The following is a 19235-nucleotide window of genomic DNA, read 5'->3' as shown; positions in this document are numbered from 1 at the left end:
GGGCACCATAGAGCTGGAGGACCCCGCTTCTAGAGCGTCTCTATGGGCACCATAGAGCTGGAGGACCTCACTGCTAGAGCGTCTCAATGGGCACCATAGAGCTGGAGGACCCGGCTGCTAGAGCGTCTCAATGGGCACCATAGAGCTGGAAGACCTGGCTGCTAGAGCGTCTCTATGGGCACCATAGAGCTGGAGGACCTCACTGCTAGAGCGTCTCAATGGGCACCATAGAGCTGGAGGACCTCGCTGCTAGAGCGTCTCTATGGGCACCATAGAGCTGGAGGACTTCGCTGCTAGAGCGTCTCAATGGGTACCATAGAGCTGAAGGACCTCGCTGCTAGAGCGTCTCTATGGGCACCATAGAGCTGGAGGACCTCGCTGCTAGATCGTCTCTATGGGCACCATAGAGCTGGAGGACTTCGCTGCTAGAGCGTCTCTATGGGCACCATAGAGCTGGAGGACCCGGCTGCTAGAGCGTCTCAATGGGCACCATAGAGCTGGAGGACCCGGCTGCTAGAGCGTCTCAATGGGCACCATAGAGCTGGAGGACCCGGCTGCTAGAGCGTCTCAATGGGCACCATAGAGCTGGAGGACCCCGCTGCTAGAGCGTCTCAATGGGTACCATAGAGCTGGAGGACCCGGCTGCTAGAGCGTCTCTATGGGTACCATAGAGCTGGAAGACCTGGCTGCTAGAGCGTCTCTATGGGCACCATAGAGCTGGAGGACCTCGCTGCTAGAGCGTCTCTATGGGCACCATAGAGCTGGAAGACCTGGCTGCTAGAGCGTCTCAATGGGCACCATAGAGCTGGAGGACCCCGCTTCTAGAGCGTCTCTATGGGCACCATAGAGCTGGAGGACCTCACTGCTAGAGCGTCTCAATGGGCACCATAGAGCTGGAGGACCCCGCTGCTAGAGCGTCTCAATGGGCACCATAGAGCTGGAGGACCCGGCTGCTAGAGCGTCTCTATGGGCACCATAGAGCTGGAGGACCTCGCTGCTAGAGCGTCTCAATGGGCACCATAGAGCTGGAGGACCCCGCTTCTAGAGCGTCTCTATGGGCACCATAGAGCTGGAGGACCTCACTGCTAGAGCGTCTCAATGGGCACCATAGAGCTGGAGGACCCGGCTGCTAGAGCGTCTCAATGGGCACCATAGAGCTGGAAGACCTGGCTGCTAGAGCGTCTCAATGGGCACCATAGAGCTGGAGGACCCGGCTGCTAGAGCGTCTCAATGGGCACCATAGAGCTGGAGGACCCCGCTTCTAGAGCGTCTCTATGGGCACCATAGAGCTGGAGGACCCGGCTGCTAGAGCGTCTCAATGGGCACCATAGAGCTGGAGGACCCCGCTGCTAGAGCGTCTCAATGGGTACCATAGAGCTGGAGGACCCGGCTGCTAGAGCGTCTCTATGGGTACCATAGAGCTGGAAGACCTGGCTGCTAGAGCGTCTCTATGGGCACCATAGAGCTGGAGGACCTCGCTGCTAGAGCGTCTCTATGGGCACCATAGAGCTGGAGGACCCCGCTGCTAGAGCGTCTCTATGGGCACCATAGAGCTGGAGGACCCGGCTGCTAGAGCGTCTCAATGGGCACCATAGAGCTGGAGGACCCCGCTGCTAGAGCGTCTCTATGGGTACCATAGAGCTGGAGGACCCCGCTGCTAGAGCGTCTCAATGGGCACCATAGAGCGGCAGACCGGAAGTCGCTCCCGTCCCGCCTCTTCCCATCAGGCCCCGCGGCGGCAGCGACGCGCGATGGAGCCGCCGGAGGGTACCAAGGGGGGCGGGGGGGGGGGGATGTGGGGCAGGAGAGGAAACCCTCACGTGACCCCCTGGGACCCATAAGTGACCCCATTGCCCCCCATTGACCCCCATTGATCCCCATTGCCCCCCATTGATCCCCATTGACCCCCATTGATCCCCATTGCCCCCCATTACTCCCCCAGGCCCCCCCCCCCTGTGCCGGGAGCTTTGGGGGTCCCTGGAGGCCGCTCGGTACCGGGGGGACCCCCGGGGGGGGCTCCAGAGGCTCCGCCCCCCCGGGGCCCGATCCGGGACCGGCCTGAACCAACTGGCGATGGTGAGGGGGGGAATAGGGGGCAATGGGGGGGGTATTGGGGGCAATGGGGTCCATAGGGGTCAATGGTGGGTATTGGTGCCTATGGGGTGCATAGGGGTCAATGGGGGGGTATTGGTGCCTATGGGGTCCATAGGGGTCAATGGGGGGGTATTGGTGCCTATGGGGTCCATAGGGGTCAATGGGGGGGGTATTGGTGCCTATGGGGTCCATAGGGGTCAATGGGGGGGTATTGGTGCCTATGGGGTCCATAGGGGTCAATGAGGGGGTATTGGTGCCTATGGGGTCCATAGGGCTCTATGGGGGGGTATTGGTGCCTATGGGGTCCATAGGGGTCAATGGGGGGGTATTGGTGCCTATGGGGTCCATAGGGGTCAATGGGGGGATATTGGTGCCTATGGGGTCCATAGGGGTCAATGGGGGGGTATTGGTGCCTATGGGGTCCATAGGGGTCAATGGGGGGGTATTGGTGCCTATGGGGTCCATAGGGGTCAATGGGGGGGTATTGGTGCCTATGGGGTCCATAGGGGTCAATGGGGGGGTATTGGTGCCTATGGGGTCCATAGGGGTCAATGGGGGGGTATTGGTGGCTATGGGGTCCATAGGGGTCAATGGGGGGGTATTGGTGGCTATGGGGTCCATAGGGGTCAATGAGGGGGTATTGGTGCCTATGGGGTCCATAGGGCTCTATGGGGGGGTATTGGTGCCTATGGGGTCCATAGGGCTCTATGGGGGGGTATTGGTGCCTATGGGGTCCATAGGGGTCAATGGGGGGGTATTGGTGCCTATGGGGTCCATAGGGGTCAATGGGGGGGTATTGGTGCCTATGGGGTCCATAGGGGTCAATGGGGGGGTATTGGTGCCTATGGGGTCCATAGGGGTCAATGCCCCCCCCAGCGGGTGCTGCTGCCCCAGGGGTACCCCCATAGCGTGAGCCCCGATTACCTGCGGTACCAGTGCTGGGACTCGCTGCAGGTACTGGGAGCACTGGGAGGGGACTGGGAGGGAACTGGTTAGAACTGGTTGGAACTGGTCTGTAAGTGGTTATAACTGATCTGTAACTGGTTCTATCTGGTTATAACCGGTTATAACTGGTCTGTAAGTGGTTATAACTGATCTGTAACTGGTTCTATCTGGTTATAACCGGTTATAACTGGTCTGTAAGTGGTTATAACTGATCTATAACTGGTTCTATCTGGTTATAACCGGTTATAACTGGTCTGTAAGTGGTTATAACTGACCTATAACTGGTTCTATCTGGTTATAACCGGTTATAACTGGTCTGTAAGTGGTTATAACTGATCTATAACTGGTTCTGTCTGGTTATAACCGGTTATAACTGGTCTGTAAGTGGTTATAACTGATTTATAAGGGGTTCTATCTGGTTATAACCGGTTATAACTGGTCTGTAAGTGGTTATAACTGATCTATAACTGGTTCTGTCTGGTCATAACTGGTTATAACTGGTCTGTAACTGGTTATAACTGACCTATAACTGGTTCTATCTGGTTATAACCGGTTATAACTGGTCTGTAAGTGGTTATAACTGATCTATAACTGGTTCTGTCTGGTTATAACCGGTTATAACTGGTCTGTAAGTGGTTATAACTGATCTATAACTGGTTCTGTCTGGTTATAACCGGTTATAACTGGTCTGTAAGTGGTTATAACTGATCTATAACTGGTTCTATCTGGTTATAACCGGTTATAACTGGTCTGTAACTGGTTATAACTGATCTATAACTGGTTCTATATGGTTATAACTAGTTATAACTGGTCTGTAACTGGTTATAACTGACCTATAACTGGTTCTATCTGGTTATAACCGGTCTGTAACCGGTTCTATTTGGTTGTACCCTGCTTGTAAGTGGTTATAACTGGTCTCTGACTGGTTTGTAACTGGTTCTATCTTGTTATGACTGCTCTTTAACTGGTTATAACCGGTTCTATACAGTTATAACTGGTCTGTACCTGGTTATAATTGGCCTGTAACTGGTTGTAACCCGTTATAACTGGTCCGCAAGTGGTGTGTAACCAGTCTGTAACTGGTTCTATCCGGTTCTAACCGGTCTGTACCTGGTTCTATCCGGTTCTAACCGGTCTGTACCTGGTTCTATCCGGTTCTAACCGGTCTGTACCTGGTTCTATGCGGTTCTAACCGGTCTGTACCTGGTTCTATCCGGTTCTAACCGGTCTGTACCTGGTTCTATCCGGTTCTAACCGGTCTGTACCTGGTTCTATGCGGTTCCAACCGGTCTGTACCTGGTTCTATGCGGTTCTAACCGGTCTGTACCTGGTTCTATGCGGTTCTAACCGGTCTGTACCTGGTTCTATCCGGTTCTAACCGGTCTGTACCTGGTTCTATCCGGTTCTAACCGGTCTGTACCTGGTTCTATCCGGTTCTAACCGGTCTGTACCTGGTTCTATCCGGTTCTAACCGGTCTGTACCTGGTTCTATCCGGTTCCAACCGGTCTGTACCTGGTTCTATGCGGTTCTAACCGGTCTGTACCTGGTTCTATGCGGTTCTAACCGGTCTGTACCTGGTTCTATCCGGTTCTAACCGGTCTGTACCTGGTTCTATGCGGTTCTAACCGGTCTGTACCTGGTTCTATCCGGTTCCAACCGGTCTGTACCTGGTTCTATCCGGTTCTAACCGGTCTGTACCTGGTTCTATGCGGTTCTAACCGGTCTGTACCTGGTTCTATGCGGTTCTAACCGGTCTGTACCTGGTTCTATCCGGTTCTAACCGGTCTGTACCTGGTTCTCTCCGGTTCTAACCGGTCTGTACCTGGTTCTATCTGGTTCTAACCGGTCTGTACCTGGTTCTATCCGGTTCTAACCGGTCTGTACCTGGTTCTATCCGATTCCAACCGGTCTGTACCTGGTTCTATCCGGTTCTAACCGGTCTGTACCTGGTTCTATCCGGTTCTAACCGGTCTGTACCTGGTTCTATGCGGTTCTAACCGGTCTGTACCTGGTTCTATGCGGTTCTAACCGGTCTGTACCTGGTTCTATGCGGTTCTAACCGGTCTGTACCTGGTTCTATCCGGTTCTAACCGGTCTGTACCTGGTTCTATGCGGTCCTAACCGGTCTGTACCTGGTTCTATCCGGTTCTAACCGGTCTGTACCTGGTTCTCTCCGGTTCTAACCGGTCTGTACCTGGTTCTATCCGGTTCTAACCGGTCTGTACCTGGTTCTATCCGGTTCTAACCGGTCTGTACCTGGTTCTATGCAGTTCTAACCGGTCTGTACCTGGTTCTATCCGGTTCTAACCGGTCTGTACCTGGTTCTATCCGGTTCTAACCGGTCTGTACCTGGTTCTCTCCGGTTCTAACCGGTCTGTACCTGGTTCTATCCGGTTCTAACCGGTCTGTACCTGGTTCTATGCGGTTCTAACCGGTCTGTACCTGGTTCTCTCCGGTTCTAACCGGTCTGTACCTGGTTCTATCCGGTTCTAACCGGTCTGTACCTGGTTCTATGCGGTTCTAACCGGTCTGTACCTGGTTCTATCCGGTTCTAACCGGTCTGTACCTGGTTCTATGCAGTTCTAACCGGTCTGTACCTGGTTCTATCCGGTTCTAACCGGTCTGTACCTGGTTCTATGCGGTTCTAACCGGTCTGTACCTGGTTCTATGCGGTTCTAACCGGTCTGTACCTGGTTCTATGCGGTTCTAACCGGTCTGTACCTGGTTCTATCCGGTTCTAACCGGTCTGTACCTGGTTCTATGCGGTTCTAACCGGTCTGTACCTGGTTCTATCCGGTTCTAACCGGTCTGTACCTGGTTCTATCCGGTTCCAACCGGTCTGTACCTGGTTCTATGCGGTTCTAACCGGTCTGTACCTGGTTCTATGCGGTTCTAACCGGTCTGTACCTGGTTCTCTCCGGTTCTAACCGGTCTGTACCTGGTTCTATGCGGTTCTAACCGGTCTGTACCTGGTTCTATGCGGTTCCAACCGGTCTGTACCTGGTTCTATCCGGTTCTAACCGGTCTGTACCTGGTTCTATCCGGTTCTAACCGGTCTGTACCTGGTTCTATGCGGTTCTAACCGGTCTGTACCTGGTTCTATCCGGTTCTAACCGGTTCCATCCGGCTGTTCCCGGTTCTCCCCCCCGGCCCCAGGCTCTCTGCTCCTCCCTGGCCGGGGCTCTCTCCACCCGCGCCGTGCTCCAGGCCATGGGGGTGGGCGACGGCGCCGCCACCGTCACCGGAGCCACCCTCACCTGGGTGCTGCGGGGTCAGTGACCAAAAACACCCTTTTTCACCCCAAAACCTGCCCCTTTCCCCCCCCAAAACCCCCAGAAATGGCTTCGGCGACACCAAAAACCCCCGGTTTCACCCCAAAACTGACTCAAACACCCCCAAAATCCCCCTTTTTCATCCAAAACCCCCCTTTTTGACCCAAAATCCCCCTTTTTCACCCCAAACCCCCTTTTTCACCCAAAATCCCCCTTTTTCATCTCAAACCCCCCTTTTTGACCCAAAATCCCCCTTTTTCACCCCAACCCCCCCTTTTTTGACCCAAAATCGCCCTTTTTAACCCCAAACCCCCTTTTTGACCCAAAATCCCCCTTTTTCACCCCAAACCCCCCTTTTCAACCCAAAATCCCCCTTTTTCACCCCAAACCCCCCCTTTCTTCCAAAATCCCCCTTTTTCACCCCAAACCCCCCCTTTCGACCCAAAATCGCCCTTTTTCACCCCAAATTTGTGTCACCCACAGATGGGGTGGGGATGGTGACGCGAATCGCCTTCACCTGCCTGCAGGGGTGAGCACTGGGATGAACTGGGATGAACTGGGATGAACTGGGATGTGCCACTGGGACTTACTGGGAGTCATTGGGATGCACTGGGAGGTTGACTGGGAGTTACTGGGAGGGGGCACTGGGCCTTACTGGGGCCTTATTGGTCCTTACTGGTCCTTATTGGGTCCTTACTGGGTCCTTACTGGTCCTTACTGGTCCTTACTGGGTCCTTACTGATCCGTACTGGGTCCTTACTGGTCCTTATTGGGTCCTTATTGGTCCTTACTGGTCCTTACTGGGTCCTTACTGGTCCTTATTGGGTCCTTATTGGTCCTTACTGGTCCTTATTGGGTCCTTATTGGTCCTTACTGGTCCTTATTGGTCCTTACTGGGTCCTTATTGGGTCCTTATTGGTCCTTACTGGTCCTTACTGGGTCCTTATTGGTCCTTACTGGTCCTTATTGGTCCTTACTGGTCCTTATTGGTCCTTACTGGGTCCTTATTGGGTCCTTATTGGTCCTTACTGGTCCTTACTGGGTCCTTATTGGTCCTTACTGGTCCTTATTGGTCCTTACTGGTCCTTATTGGTCCTTACTGGTCCTTACTGGGTCCTTATTGGGTCCTTATTGGTCCTTACTGGTCCTTATTGGTCCTTACTGGTCCTTACTGGGTCCTTATTGGTCCTTACTGGTCCTTATTGGTCCTTACTGGTCCTTATTGGGTCCTTATTGGTCCTTACTGGTCCTTATTGGTCCTTACTGGGTCCTTATTGGTCCTTACTGGTCCTTACTGGGTCCTTACTGGTCCTTATTGGGTCCTTATTGGTCCTTACTGGGTCCTTACTGGTCCTTATTGGGTCCTTATTGGTCCTTACTGGTCCTTATTGGGTCCTTATTGGTCCTTATTGGGTCCTTATTGGTCCTTATTGGGTCCTTATTGGTCCTTACTGGTCCTTATTGGGTCCTTACTGGATCCTTACTGGTCCTTACTGGTCCCCCCCCATAGGAGCCGCCTGGACTGCGAAGCCAAGCAATGGCGGTGAGGCCCCGCCCCCTTCCCTAAGCCCCGCCCCCTTCCCCATTGACACCGCCCCCAAGCCCCGCCCCTCTCCCTCCCCGCTCGCTCCCCATTGGCCCCGCGGCCGCGGTTCCAAGCTCGCCCTCCCATTGGCCCGCCGCAGGCTGGCCGCTGACGTCATCAATGACGTGGCGCTGCTGCTGGAGCTGCTCGCGCCGGGCTGGCCCCGCGCCGGCCCCGCCCTCCTGACGCTGGCGGCGGCGGGAAAGGTGGCGGCCCCGCCCACCGCGTGACGTCAGGGGAAGGGGCGGGGCTTCGGGGGGGGGCGAGGGCGGGAAATGGGGGGGCAATGGGGGGTAAAGGGGGCAATGGGGGGCAATGGGGGGCAATGGTGGCAATGGGGGGTAATGGGGTCAATGGAGGGTAATGGGGTCAATGGTGTCAATGGGGGGTAATGGGGTCAATGGAGGGCAATGGGGGGCAATGGTGTCAATGGGGGGTAATGGGGTCAATGGAGGGCAATGGGGGGCAATGGGGGGTAAAGGGGGCAATGGGGGGTAATGGGGTCAATGGGGGGCAATGGGGTCAATGGAGGGCAATGGGGGGCAATGGTGGCAATGGGGGGTAATGGGGTCAATGGGGGGCAATGGTGTCAATGGGGGGTAATGGGGTCAATGGAGGGCAATGGGGGGGCAATGGGGGGTAATGGGGATAAGTGGGGGTCAACGGGGGGCAATGGGGGGTAATGGCGTCAATGGGGGGTAATAGGGGGCAATGGGGTCATTGGGGAGTAATGGGGGGCAATGCGGGGTAATGGGGGGCAATGGCATAAATGGGGGGTAATGGGGTCAGTGGAGGGCAATGGGAGGTAATGAGGGGGCAATGGGGGCAATCGGGGTCAATGGGGGGGCAATGGGGTGGTAATGGGGAGCAATGGGGGTAATGGGGCATAATAGGGGTAATGGGGGGGTAAGGGGGGCAATGGGGTCAATGGGAGGCAATGGGGGGTATTGGGGTCAAGGGGGGGCAATGGCATCAATGGGGGGCAATGGGGGGCAATGGGGGGGGACCCGGGACAACCACGGAGTGGACTGGGGGATACTGGTGTGTGCTGGTGTGTGTTGGGGGTGATGCTGGTGCGTACCGGGTGTATACTGGTCTATACTGGTTTATACTGGTATGTACTGGTGTGGCCCCAATGCGTGATGAGGGTGGCAGTGGTGTGTATTGGAGTGATGTGCAGGTGTGTACCGGTCCATACCGGTCCATACTGGTCTATACTGGTCTATACTGGTATGTACTGGTGTGGTCCCAATGTGTGATGAGGGTGGCAGTGGTGTGTATTGGAGTGATGTGCTGGTGTGTACCGGTCCATACTGGTCCATACCGGTCTATACTGGTTTATACTGGTATGTACTGGTGTGGTCCCAATGTGTGATGAGGGTGGCAGTGGTGTGTATTGGAGTGATGTGCTGGTGTGTACCGGTCCATACCGGTCCATACTGGTCTATACTGGTCTATACTGGTATGTACTGGTGTGGTCCCAATGTGTGATGAGGGTGGCAGTGGTGTGTATTGGAGTGATGTGCAGGTGTGTACCGGTCCATACCGGTCCATACTGGTCTATACTGGTCTATACTGGTATGTACTGGTGTGGTCCCAATGTGTGATGAGGGTGGCAGTGGTGTGTATTGGAGTGATGTGCTGGTGTGTACCGGTCCATACTGGTCCATACCGGTCTATACTGGTTTATACTGGTATGTACTGGTGTGGTCCCAATGTGTGATGAGGGTGGCAGTGGTGTGTATTGGAGTGATGTGCAGGTGTGTACCGGTCCATACCGGTCCATACTGGTCTATACTGGTCTATACTGGTATGTACTGGTGTGGTCCCAATGTGTGATGAGGGTGGCAGTGGTGTGTATTGGAGTGATGTGCTGGTGTGTACCGGTCCATACCGGTCCATACCGGTCCATACTGGTCCATACTGGTTTATACTGGTCTATACTGGTATGTACTGGTGTGGTCCCAATGTGTGATGAGGGTGGCAGTGGTGTGTATTGGAGTGATGTGCTGGTGTGTACCGGTCCATACCGGTCCATACCGGTCCATACTGGTCCATACTGGTTTATACTGGTCCCCCAGTGCGTGGTGGGGGTCGCTGGCGGTGCCACCCGCGCCGCTCTGGCCGTGCACCAGGCCCGGAGGGACAACGTGGCCGAGGTGGCCGCCAAGGACAGCAGCCAGGTTGGGTTCAACTGGGATCAACTGGGAGGCACTGGGAGCTCCGTAAGGGCCATTGGGGGGCATTAAGGGGCATTAATGGGGTAATTGGGGTCATAGTGGGGTTATTGGGGCCGTATTGGTGCCATACTGGTGTTACTGGTGCCGTACTGGTGTTACTGGTGCCATACTGGTGTTACTGGTGCCGTACTGGTGTCAATGGGCAGGAGACGCTGGTGAATGGGCTCGGGCTGCTGCTGGCCCTGCTGCTGCTGCCGGCGCTGGAGGGGCGGCCGTGGTAAGGGGCGTGGGAAGAAAAGGGGGCGTGGTCTAACGCGAGCGCGGCGTGGATTGGCTGGGGGCGGCGCGAGGGGGCGTGGCTTCCGTGGGCGTGAATGGAGCGGGGCTTGGGGCGCCACCTGCGGGGCGGCAATGGGAAGGGGGCGTGGCTTCAATGGGCATGAATGGAGCAGGGGCCACCCTACGGGCTATGGGGGGGGGTTGGGGGTCCCCCATTGGCTCTATGGGGTTTTGGGGTCCCCCCCATTGGCTCTATGGGGTTTTGGGGCTCCCCCATTGGCTCTATGGGGTTTTGGGGCTCCCCCATTGGCTCAGTGGGGTTTTGGGGTCCCCCCCCATTGGCTCAATGGGGTTTCGGGGCTCCCCCATTGGCTCAATGGGGTTTTGGGGTCCCCCCCTTTGGCTCAATGGGGTTTTGGGGTCCCCCCCATTTCCTCAATGGGGTTTTGGGGTCCCCCCCATTGGCTCTATGGGGTTTCGGGGTCCCCCCCCATTGGCTCTATGGGGTTTCGGGGTCCCCCCCATTGGCTCAATGGGGTTTTGGGGCTCCCCCATTGGCTCTATGGAGTTTTGGGGTCCCCCCCCATTGGCTCAATGGGGTTTCGGGGTCCCCCCCCATTGCCTCAATGGGGTTTCGGGTTCCCCCCATTGCCTCAATGGGGTTTTGGGGTCCCCCCCCATTGCCTCAATGGGGTTTCGGGGTCCCCCCCCATTGGCTCAATGGGGTTTCGGGGCTCCCCCATTGGCTCAATGGAGTTTTGGGGTCCCCCCCATTGGCTCTATGGGGTTTCGGGGTCCCCCCCATTGGCTCAATGGGGTTTCAGGGTCCCCCCCCATTGCCTCAATGGGGTTTCGGGTTCCCCCCATTGGCTCAATGGGGTTTCGGGGTCCCCCCCATTGGCTCAATGGGGTTTCGGGGTGCCCCAGGCTCACGTGGGGGGTGATGACGCTGCTGCTCCTGACCCACGTGGGCGCCAACGTGGGGGCCGTGGGGGCCCTGCGCCTGCGCAGCCTCAATAGGCCCCGCCTCCGGCTGGCGGTGGGCGGGGCCTTGAGGGGAGGGGGCGGAGCCAAGCCAGGGGGCGGAGCCATCGCTGTCCCCACCCCCGAGGAGGTGAACCCGCGGGAGCCGCTGCTGCCCGGTGAGTGATGAATGACACCCAATGGGACCCAATGGCACCCAATGACACCCAATGGCACCCAATGGGACCCAATGGCACCCAAGGGCGCCCAATGGCACCCAATGGCACCCAATGGGACCCAATGGAACCCAATGACACCCAATGGGACCCAATGGCACCCAAGGGCACCCAATGGGACCCAATGGAACCCAATGACACCCAATGGCACCCAATGGCGCCCAATGGCACCCAACGGCACCCAATGGCACCCAATGGGACCCAAGGGCGCCCAATGGCACCCAATGACACCCAATGGGACCCAGTGGCACCCAATGGCGCCCAATGGCACCCAATGTCGCCTAATGGCACCCAATGGCGCCCAATGTTGCCCAGTGGAACCCAATGGCACCCATTGGCACCCAATAGCACCCAGTGGCACCCAATGGGACCCAGTGGCACCCAATGGCGCCCAATGGCACCCAATGGAACCCAATGGCACCCAATGGCATCCAGTGGTGCCCAATGGAACCCAATGGTGCCCAATGAAACCCAGTGGCACCCAATGGAACCCAATGGCGCCCAATGGAACCCAATGGCACCCAATGGCGCCCAATAGCATCCAATGGCGCCCAATGGCACCCAATGGGACTCAATGGCACCCAATGGGACTCAGTGGCGCCCAATGGGACTCAATGGCACCCAATAGTATCCAATGGCGCCCAATGGGACTCAACGGCACCCAATGGCGTCCAACGGCACCCAATAGCGCCCAGTGGCACCCAATGGGACTCAAGGGGCCTTCCCCCCCCATAGCACCCATTGCCCCCCCATATCGCCTTGTGCATCCCTATGTCCGCTCCCCTTTCTTGCGTCACTGTGACGTCACCGTGATGTCATTATGACGTCACGGTGACGTCACCCGCTCCCTCCCCCAGGCTTCAGCACCCGCCTCCACATCCACTTAGGGGCCCCCCTGCACCGATTGGTCAAGAGGTGAGAGCACCCCAATGGGGGGGGGAACCCAATGGGGAGCTCAGCACCCAATGGGGAGCCCAGCACCCAATGGGACCCAATGGGGAGCTCAGCACCCAATGGGGAGCTCAGCAGCCAATGGGGAGCCCAGCACCCAATGACGAGCTCAGCACCCAATGGGACCCAATGGGGAGCTCAGCACCCCATGAGACCCAATGGGGAGCTCAGCACCCAATGGGCCCCAATGGGAAGCCCAGCACCCAATGGGACCCAATGGGGAGCTCAGCACCCAATGGGACCCAATGGGGAGCTCAGCACCCCATGAGACCCAATGGGGAGCTCAGCACCCAATGGGCCCCAATGGGAAGCCCAGCACCCAATGGGACCCAATAGGGAGCCCAGCACCCAATGGGACCTAATGGAGAGCTCAGCACCCAATGGGACCCAATAGGGAGCCCAGCACCCAATGGGACCTAATGGGGAGCTCAGCACCCAATGAGACCCAATGGGAAGCTCAGCACCCAATAGGGATCGCAGCACCCAATGGGGAGCTCAGGACCCAATGGGGAGCTCAGCACCCAATAGAACCCAGTGGGGAGCTCAGGACCCAATGAGACCCAATGGGGAGCTCAGCACCCAATGGGACCCCATGGGGAGCTCAGGACCCAATGGGGAGCTCAGCACCCAATGGGACCCAATTGAGTGCTCAGGATCCAATGGGAATCTCAGCACCCAATAGGGAGCGCAGCACCCAATGGGACCCAATGGGGACCTCAGCACCCAATGGAACCCAATTGGGTGGTAAGAACTGAATGGGACCCAATTGAGTGCTCAGCACCCAATGGGACCCCATGGGGAGCTCGGGACCCAATGGCGAGCTCAGCACCCAGTGGGGGGCTCAGGACCCAGTGGGACCCAATGAGGAGCTTGGGACCCAATGGGACCCAATTGGATGCACAGCACCCTATGGGGAGCTGAGCACCCAGTGGGGCCCCGTGCATGGGGTGACCCCAGCACCCATCCTTCCCGCCCCACAGCGAGGCTGAGCTGCTGAAGGCCATCGAGTGCAGCCCCGAGCACTACCTGATTGTGCTGCGGCCGGAGCAAGGTGGGGCCAGCACCCATAGGGGGCACCCAGCACCCATAGGGGCACCCATAGGGGGCACCCATAGGGATCACTGAGCACCCACAGGGCTAACCCAGCACCCATAGGCGGAACCCATAGGGCTCCCTCAGCACCCATAGGGCTAACCCAGCACCCATAGGGGGCACCCATAGGGGGCACCCATAGGGTACTCCCAGCACCCATAGTGCTCCCCCAGCACCCATAGGGCTAACCAAGCACCCATAGGGCTAACCCAGCACCCATAGGGGGCACCCATAGGGTACTCCCAGCACCCATAGTGCTCACCCAGCACCCATAGAGGGCACCCATAGGGGGCACCCATAGGGTACTCCCAGCACCCATAGTGCTCCCCCAGCACCCATAGGGCTCACCCAGCACCCATAGGGGGCACCCATAGGGTACTCCCAGCACCCATCTGGTGCCCCCAGCACCCATAGGGGTACCCATAGGGTGCTCCCAGCACCCATAGTGCTCCCCCAGCACCCATAGGGCTAACCAAGCACCCATAGGGCTAACCAAGCACCCATAGGGGGCACCCATAGGGTACTCCCAGCACCCATCTGATGCCCCCAGCACCCATAGGGGCACCCATAGGGTACTCCCAGCACCCATAGTGCTCCCCCAGCACCCATAGGGCTAACCAAGCACCCATAGGGCTCACCCAGCACCCATAGGGGGCACCTATAGGGTACTCCCAGCACCCATCTGATGCCCCCAGCACCCATAGGGGGCACCCATAGGGTACTCCCAGCACCCATAGTGCTCACCCAGCACCCATAGAGGGCACCCATAGAGGGCACCCATAGGGGGCACCCAGCACCCATAGTGCTCACCCAGCACCCATAGGGCTCACCCAGCACCCATAGAGGGCACCCATAGAGGGCACCCATAGACAGCACCCAGCACCCATAGTGCTCACCCAGCACCCATAGGGCTCACCCAGCACCCATAGAGGGCACCCATAGAGGGCACCCATAGACGGCACCCAGCACCCATAGTGCTCCCCCAGCACCCATAGAGGGCACCCATAGGGGGCACCCAGCACCCATAGTGCTCCCCCAGCACCCATCGGGTGCCCCCAGCACCCATTCCCCCCCCCCCCCCTTTGACCCCCATAGGCTGGGTGGGGGTGGGCCTGCGCCGCGGGGCCCCCCCGGGCACCCCACTCGTGGCCTGCGCCCAGGCCCTGCTGCTGGAGGAGCTGCTGGGGCCCCCCCTGCCCCCCACAGCACCCATGGGTGCTGCCCTGCGGGGCCTGCAGGGGCGCCTGCGCCGCTGCCGTGAGTGCCAATGGGGGGGGGTTATTATGGGGTTTAATGGGGGGGTTATTATGGGATGGAATGGGGTTTAATGGGGGGGTTATTATGGGGTGGAATGGGGTTTAATGGGGGGGTTATTATGGGATGGAATGGGGTTTAATGGGGGGGTTATTATGGGGTGGAATGGGGTTTAATGGGGGGGTTATTATGGGGTGGAATGGGGGGCAATGGGGGGGTTATTATGGGATGGAATGGGGGGGCAATGGGGGGTTATTATGGGAGGGAATGGGGGGCAATGGGGGGGTTATTATGGGGTGGAATGGGGTTTAATGGGGGGGTTATTATGGGATGGAATGGGGTTTAATGGGGGGGTTATTATGGGAGGGAATGGGGGTGAATGGGGGGGTTATTATGGGATGGAATGGGGTTTAATGGGGGGGTTATTATGGGATGGAATGGGGTTTAATGGGGGGGTTATTATGGGAGGGAATGGGGTTTAATGGGGGGGTTATTATGGGGTGGAATGGGGGGCAATGGGGGGGTTATTATGGGAGGGAATGGGGTTTAATGGGGGGGTTATTATGGGGTTTAATGGGGGGGTTATTATGGGAGGGAATGGGGTTTAATGGGGGGGTTATTATGGGGTTTAATGGGGGGGTTATTATGGGATGGAATGGGGTTTAATGGGGGGGTTATTATGGGAGGGAATGGGGTTTAATGGGGGGGTTATTATGGGGTTTAATGGGGGGGTTATTATGGGATGGAATGGGGTTTAATGGGGGGGTTATTATGGGAGGGAATGGGGTTTAATGGGGGGGTTATTATGGGAGGGAATGGGGTTTAATGGGGGGGTTATTATGGGATGGAATGGGGTTTAATGGGGGGGTTATTATGGGAGGGAATGGGGTTTAATGGGGGGGTTATTATGGGATGGAATGGGGTTTAATGGGGGGGTTATTATGGGATGGAATGGGGTTTAATGGGGGGGTATTATGGGAGGGAATGGGGTTTAATGGGGGGGTTATTATGGGATGGAATGGGGTTTAATGGGGGGTTATTATGGGGTGGAATGGGGTTTAATGGGGGGGTTATTATGGGATGGAATGGGGTTTAATGGGGGGGTTATTATGGGAGGGAATGGGGTTTAATGGGGGGGTTATTATGGGGTGGAATGGGGTTTAATGGGGGGGTTATTATGGGATGGAATGGGGTTTAATGGGGGGGTTATTATGGGATGGAATGGGGTTTAATGGGGGGGTTATTATGGGAGGGAATGGGGTTGTAATGGGGGGGTTATTATGGGATGGAATGGGGTTTAATGAGGGGCAATGGGGGGGTTATTATGGGATGGAATGGGGTTTAATGAGGGGCAATGCGGGGGTTATTATGGGGGCTATGGGGTTGTTATGGGGGGCAATGGGGGGGTTCTTATGGGATGGAATGGGGTCGTAATGGGGGGCAATGGGGTTATTATGGGATGGAATGGGGTTTATTATGGGACCAATGGGGTTATTATGGGATGGATTGGGTTTATTATGGGGCAAGGGGGTTATTATGGGATGCATTGGGGTTATTATGGGGCCAACAGGGTTATTATGGGATGGATTGGGTTTATTATGGGGCCAAGGGGGTTATTATGGGATGCATTGGGGTTATTATGGGGCCAAGGGGGTTATTATGGGATGCATTGGGGCTATTATGGGGTGCAATGGGGTTATTATGGGATGCGGTGGGGTTACTATGGGGTGCATTGGGGGGGGTTTGGGGGTCCCCATCCCCACGTCCTTGTGCCCCCCCCCAGCCCCGGGGTCGGTGCCTTGGGGGGTCCTGGCCGAGAGCTCCCGGCTGTGGCGCACGCTTGGGCCTTCGCTGCTGCACGGTACGAGGGGGTCTTTGCGTGTTATCACGTGATATTGCGTGTTAGCACATGTTCTCGCATGTCATCACGTGTTATCACATGTAATTGCATGTTATCACGTTTTTGCGTGTTACTACGTTATTGCTTGTTAGCACATGATATTGCATGTTATCGCATGTTGTACCGTGTTATCGCGTGTTATCGCATGTCATCCCGTGTGATTACGTGTTATCACATGTAATTGCATGCTAACACGTTTTTCCGTGTTACCACATGTTATCGCATGACATTGCATGTTATCACGTTATTGAATGTTATATCGTGTTATAACATGTAAGCACGTGTTATCGCATGTCATCCCGTGTGATTACGTGTTATCACACGTAACTGCATGCTAGCACGTTTTTCTGTGTTACCACATGTTATTGCATGTTATCGCATGATATTGCATGTTATCACATGTTATCGCGTGTTATCACATGATATCGCATGTTGTAACATGTTATCACATGTTACCGTGTGTTATCACATGTTATAACGTGTTAGCATGTGTTATCGCATGTTATAGCGTGTTATCACGTGTTATCACGTGTTATCGCGTGTTATCACGTGTTATCACGTGTTATCACGTGTATGCCTTTAAACACCTCCCCCAATGACCTCACTGTGACGTCACCAGGGCTGGAGGCCGCCGGTTGGGAGACGCAGCGCCACCTCCTGGCCCCCGACCAATGGGAGCTCGAGTGGGGGGGGCCGGGGGGCGGGGCCTCGCCGCAGGAGCCCCGCCCCCAGTGACCGGATTCAGCCCCAGAAGCGGCCCCGAAATGGGGCAAAACCCGGGGGTTTTGGCAACGGAGGCTCCAAAAATCACCAGTTTTGGGGTCATTCCTCAAAACGGGCCCTTTCCTAACGGCGCTTCCGCTCTTTTTTGGGTTGATTTGGGGCAATTTCAGTGGTTTGGGGGCGGTTTCATGGATTTTGAGGACTTGGGGGGCTTTTTAGTCGATTTTTTGGGGCTTCTTTGGGGTGTTTTTACCATATTTGGGGGTTCGGGCTCATTTTGGGGCGTTTTGGTCAATTTTGGGGCAGTTTGGGCTCATTTTGGGGTATTTTTGTCCATTTTGGGTTGGTTTGGGCTCATTTTGGGGCATTTTGGTCAATTTTGGGGTGCTTTGAGCTCATTTTGGGTCATTTTGGTCAATTTTGGGGCGGTTTGGCCTCATTTTGGGGTGTTTTGGTCAATTTTGGGTCGTTTGGGCTCATTTTGGGGTATTTTTGTCCATTTTGGGGTGGTTTGAGCTCATTTTGGGGCATTTTGGTCAATTTTGGGTCGTTTGGGCTCATTTTTGGGTAATTTTGTCCATTTTGGGGTGGTTTGGGCTCATTTTGGGGCATTTTGGTCAATTTTGGGTCGTTTGGGCTCATTTTGGGGTATTTTTGTCCATTTTGGGGTGGTTTGGGCTCATTTTGGGGCATTTTGGTGAATTTTGGAGTGGTTTGAGCTCATTTTGGGGCATTTTGGTCAATTTTGGGTTAGTTTGGGCTCATTTTGGGGCATTTTGGTGAATTTTGGAGTGGTTTGAGCTCATTTTGGGGCATTTTGGTCAATTTTGGGGCGGTTTGGCCTCATTTTGGGGTGTTTTGGTCAATTTTGGGGCAGTTTGGGCTCATTTTGGGGCGTTTTGGTCAATTTTGGGTCGTTTGGGCTCATTTTGGGGCATTTTGGTCAATTTTGGGCTGATTTTGGGGCAAATTGGTCAATTTTGGGCTCATTTTGGGGCATTCTGGTCAATTTTGGGGCGGTTTGGGCTCATTTTGGGGCGTTTTGGTCAATTTTGGGCTGATTTTGGGGCATTTTGGTCGATTTTGGGGCATTTGGTCAATTTTGGGCTCATTTTGGGTCATTTTGGTCAATTCTGGGGTGGTTTGAGCTCATTTTGGGGCATTTTTGTCCATTTTGGGGCGGTTTGGGCTCATTTTGGGGCATTTTTGTCCATTTTGGGGCGGTTTGGGCTCATTTTGGGGCATTTTTGTCCATTTTGGGGCGGTTTGGCCTCATTTTGGGGCGTTTTGGTCAATTTTGGGTCGTTTGGGCTCATTTTGGGGCATTTTGGTCAATTTTGGGCTCATTTTGGGGCAAATTGGTCAATTTTGGGCTCATTTTGGGGCATTCTGGTCAATTTTGGGGCGGTTTGGGCTCATTTTGGGGCGTTTTGGTCAATTTTGGGCTGATTTTGGGGCATTTTGGTCGATTTTGGGGCATTTGGTCAATTTTGGGCTCATTTTGGGTCATTTTGGTCAATTCTGGGGTGGTTTGAGCTCATTTTGGGGCATTTTGGTCCATTTTGGGGTGGTTTGGGCTCATTTTGGGGCATTTTTGTCCATTTTGGGGCGGTTTGGGCTCATTTTGGGGCATTTTTGTCCATTTTGGGGCGGTTTGGGCTCATTTTGGGGCATTTTTGTCCATTTTGGGGTGCTTTGGGCTCATTTTGGGGCATTTTTGTCCATTTTGGGGTGCTTTGGGCTCATTTTGGGGCATTTTT

General features: G+C 55.6%; 1 protein-coding gene across 2 annotated transcripts; it reads left to right on the top strand.

Annotated features, from left to right (window-relative positions):
* Nucleotides 1-1736: 1736 nt before the first annotated feature.
* On the top strand, nucleotides 1737-17584 carry RUSF1 (RUS family member 1). 2 transcript variants are annotated; one of them, XM_080639697.1, is made up of 15 exons: nucleotides 1737-1767; nucleotides 1943-2076; nucleotides 2971-3048; nucleotides 6197-6311; nucleotides 6796-6841; nucleotides 7823-7855; nucleotides 7998-8103; nucleotides 9979-10080; nucleotides 10284-10354; nucleotides 11284-11498; nucleotides 12413-12470; nucleotides 13487-13557; nucleotides 14694-14855; nucleotides 16636-16713; nucleotides 17372-17584. In XM_080639697.1, the coding sequence occupies exons 1-15, from the start codon at nucleotides 1752-1754 to the stop codon at nucleotides 17485-17487; spliced, it is 1401 nt and encodes a 466-aa protein (XP_080495823.1). In that variant the 5' UTR covers nucleotides 1737-1751; the 3' UTR covers nucleotides 17488-17584. The 2 variants fall into 2 exon arrangements, with proteins under 2 accessions (XP_080495823.1, XP_080495824.1); XM_080639698.1 differs by lacking the exon at nucleotides 2971-3048.
* Nucleotides 17585-19235: the final 1651 nt, after the last annotated feature.

Source organism: Psittacula echo, assembly GCF_963264785.1.
Source record: "Psittacula echo genome assembly, contig: SCAFFOLD_79, whole genome shotgun sequence".
NCBI lineage: Eukaryota > Metazoa > Chordata > Aves > Psittaciformes > Psittacidae > Psittacula > Psittacula echo.
Note: the sequence above shows the minus strand (reverse complement) of the source record. Positions and strands in the feature narration are given on the sequence as shown.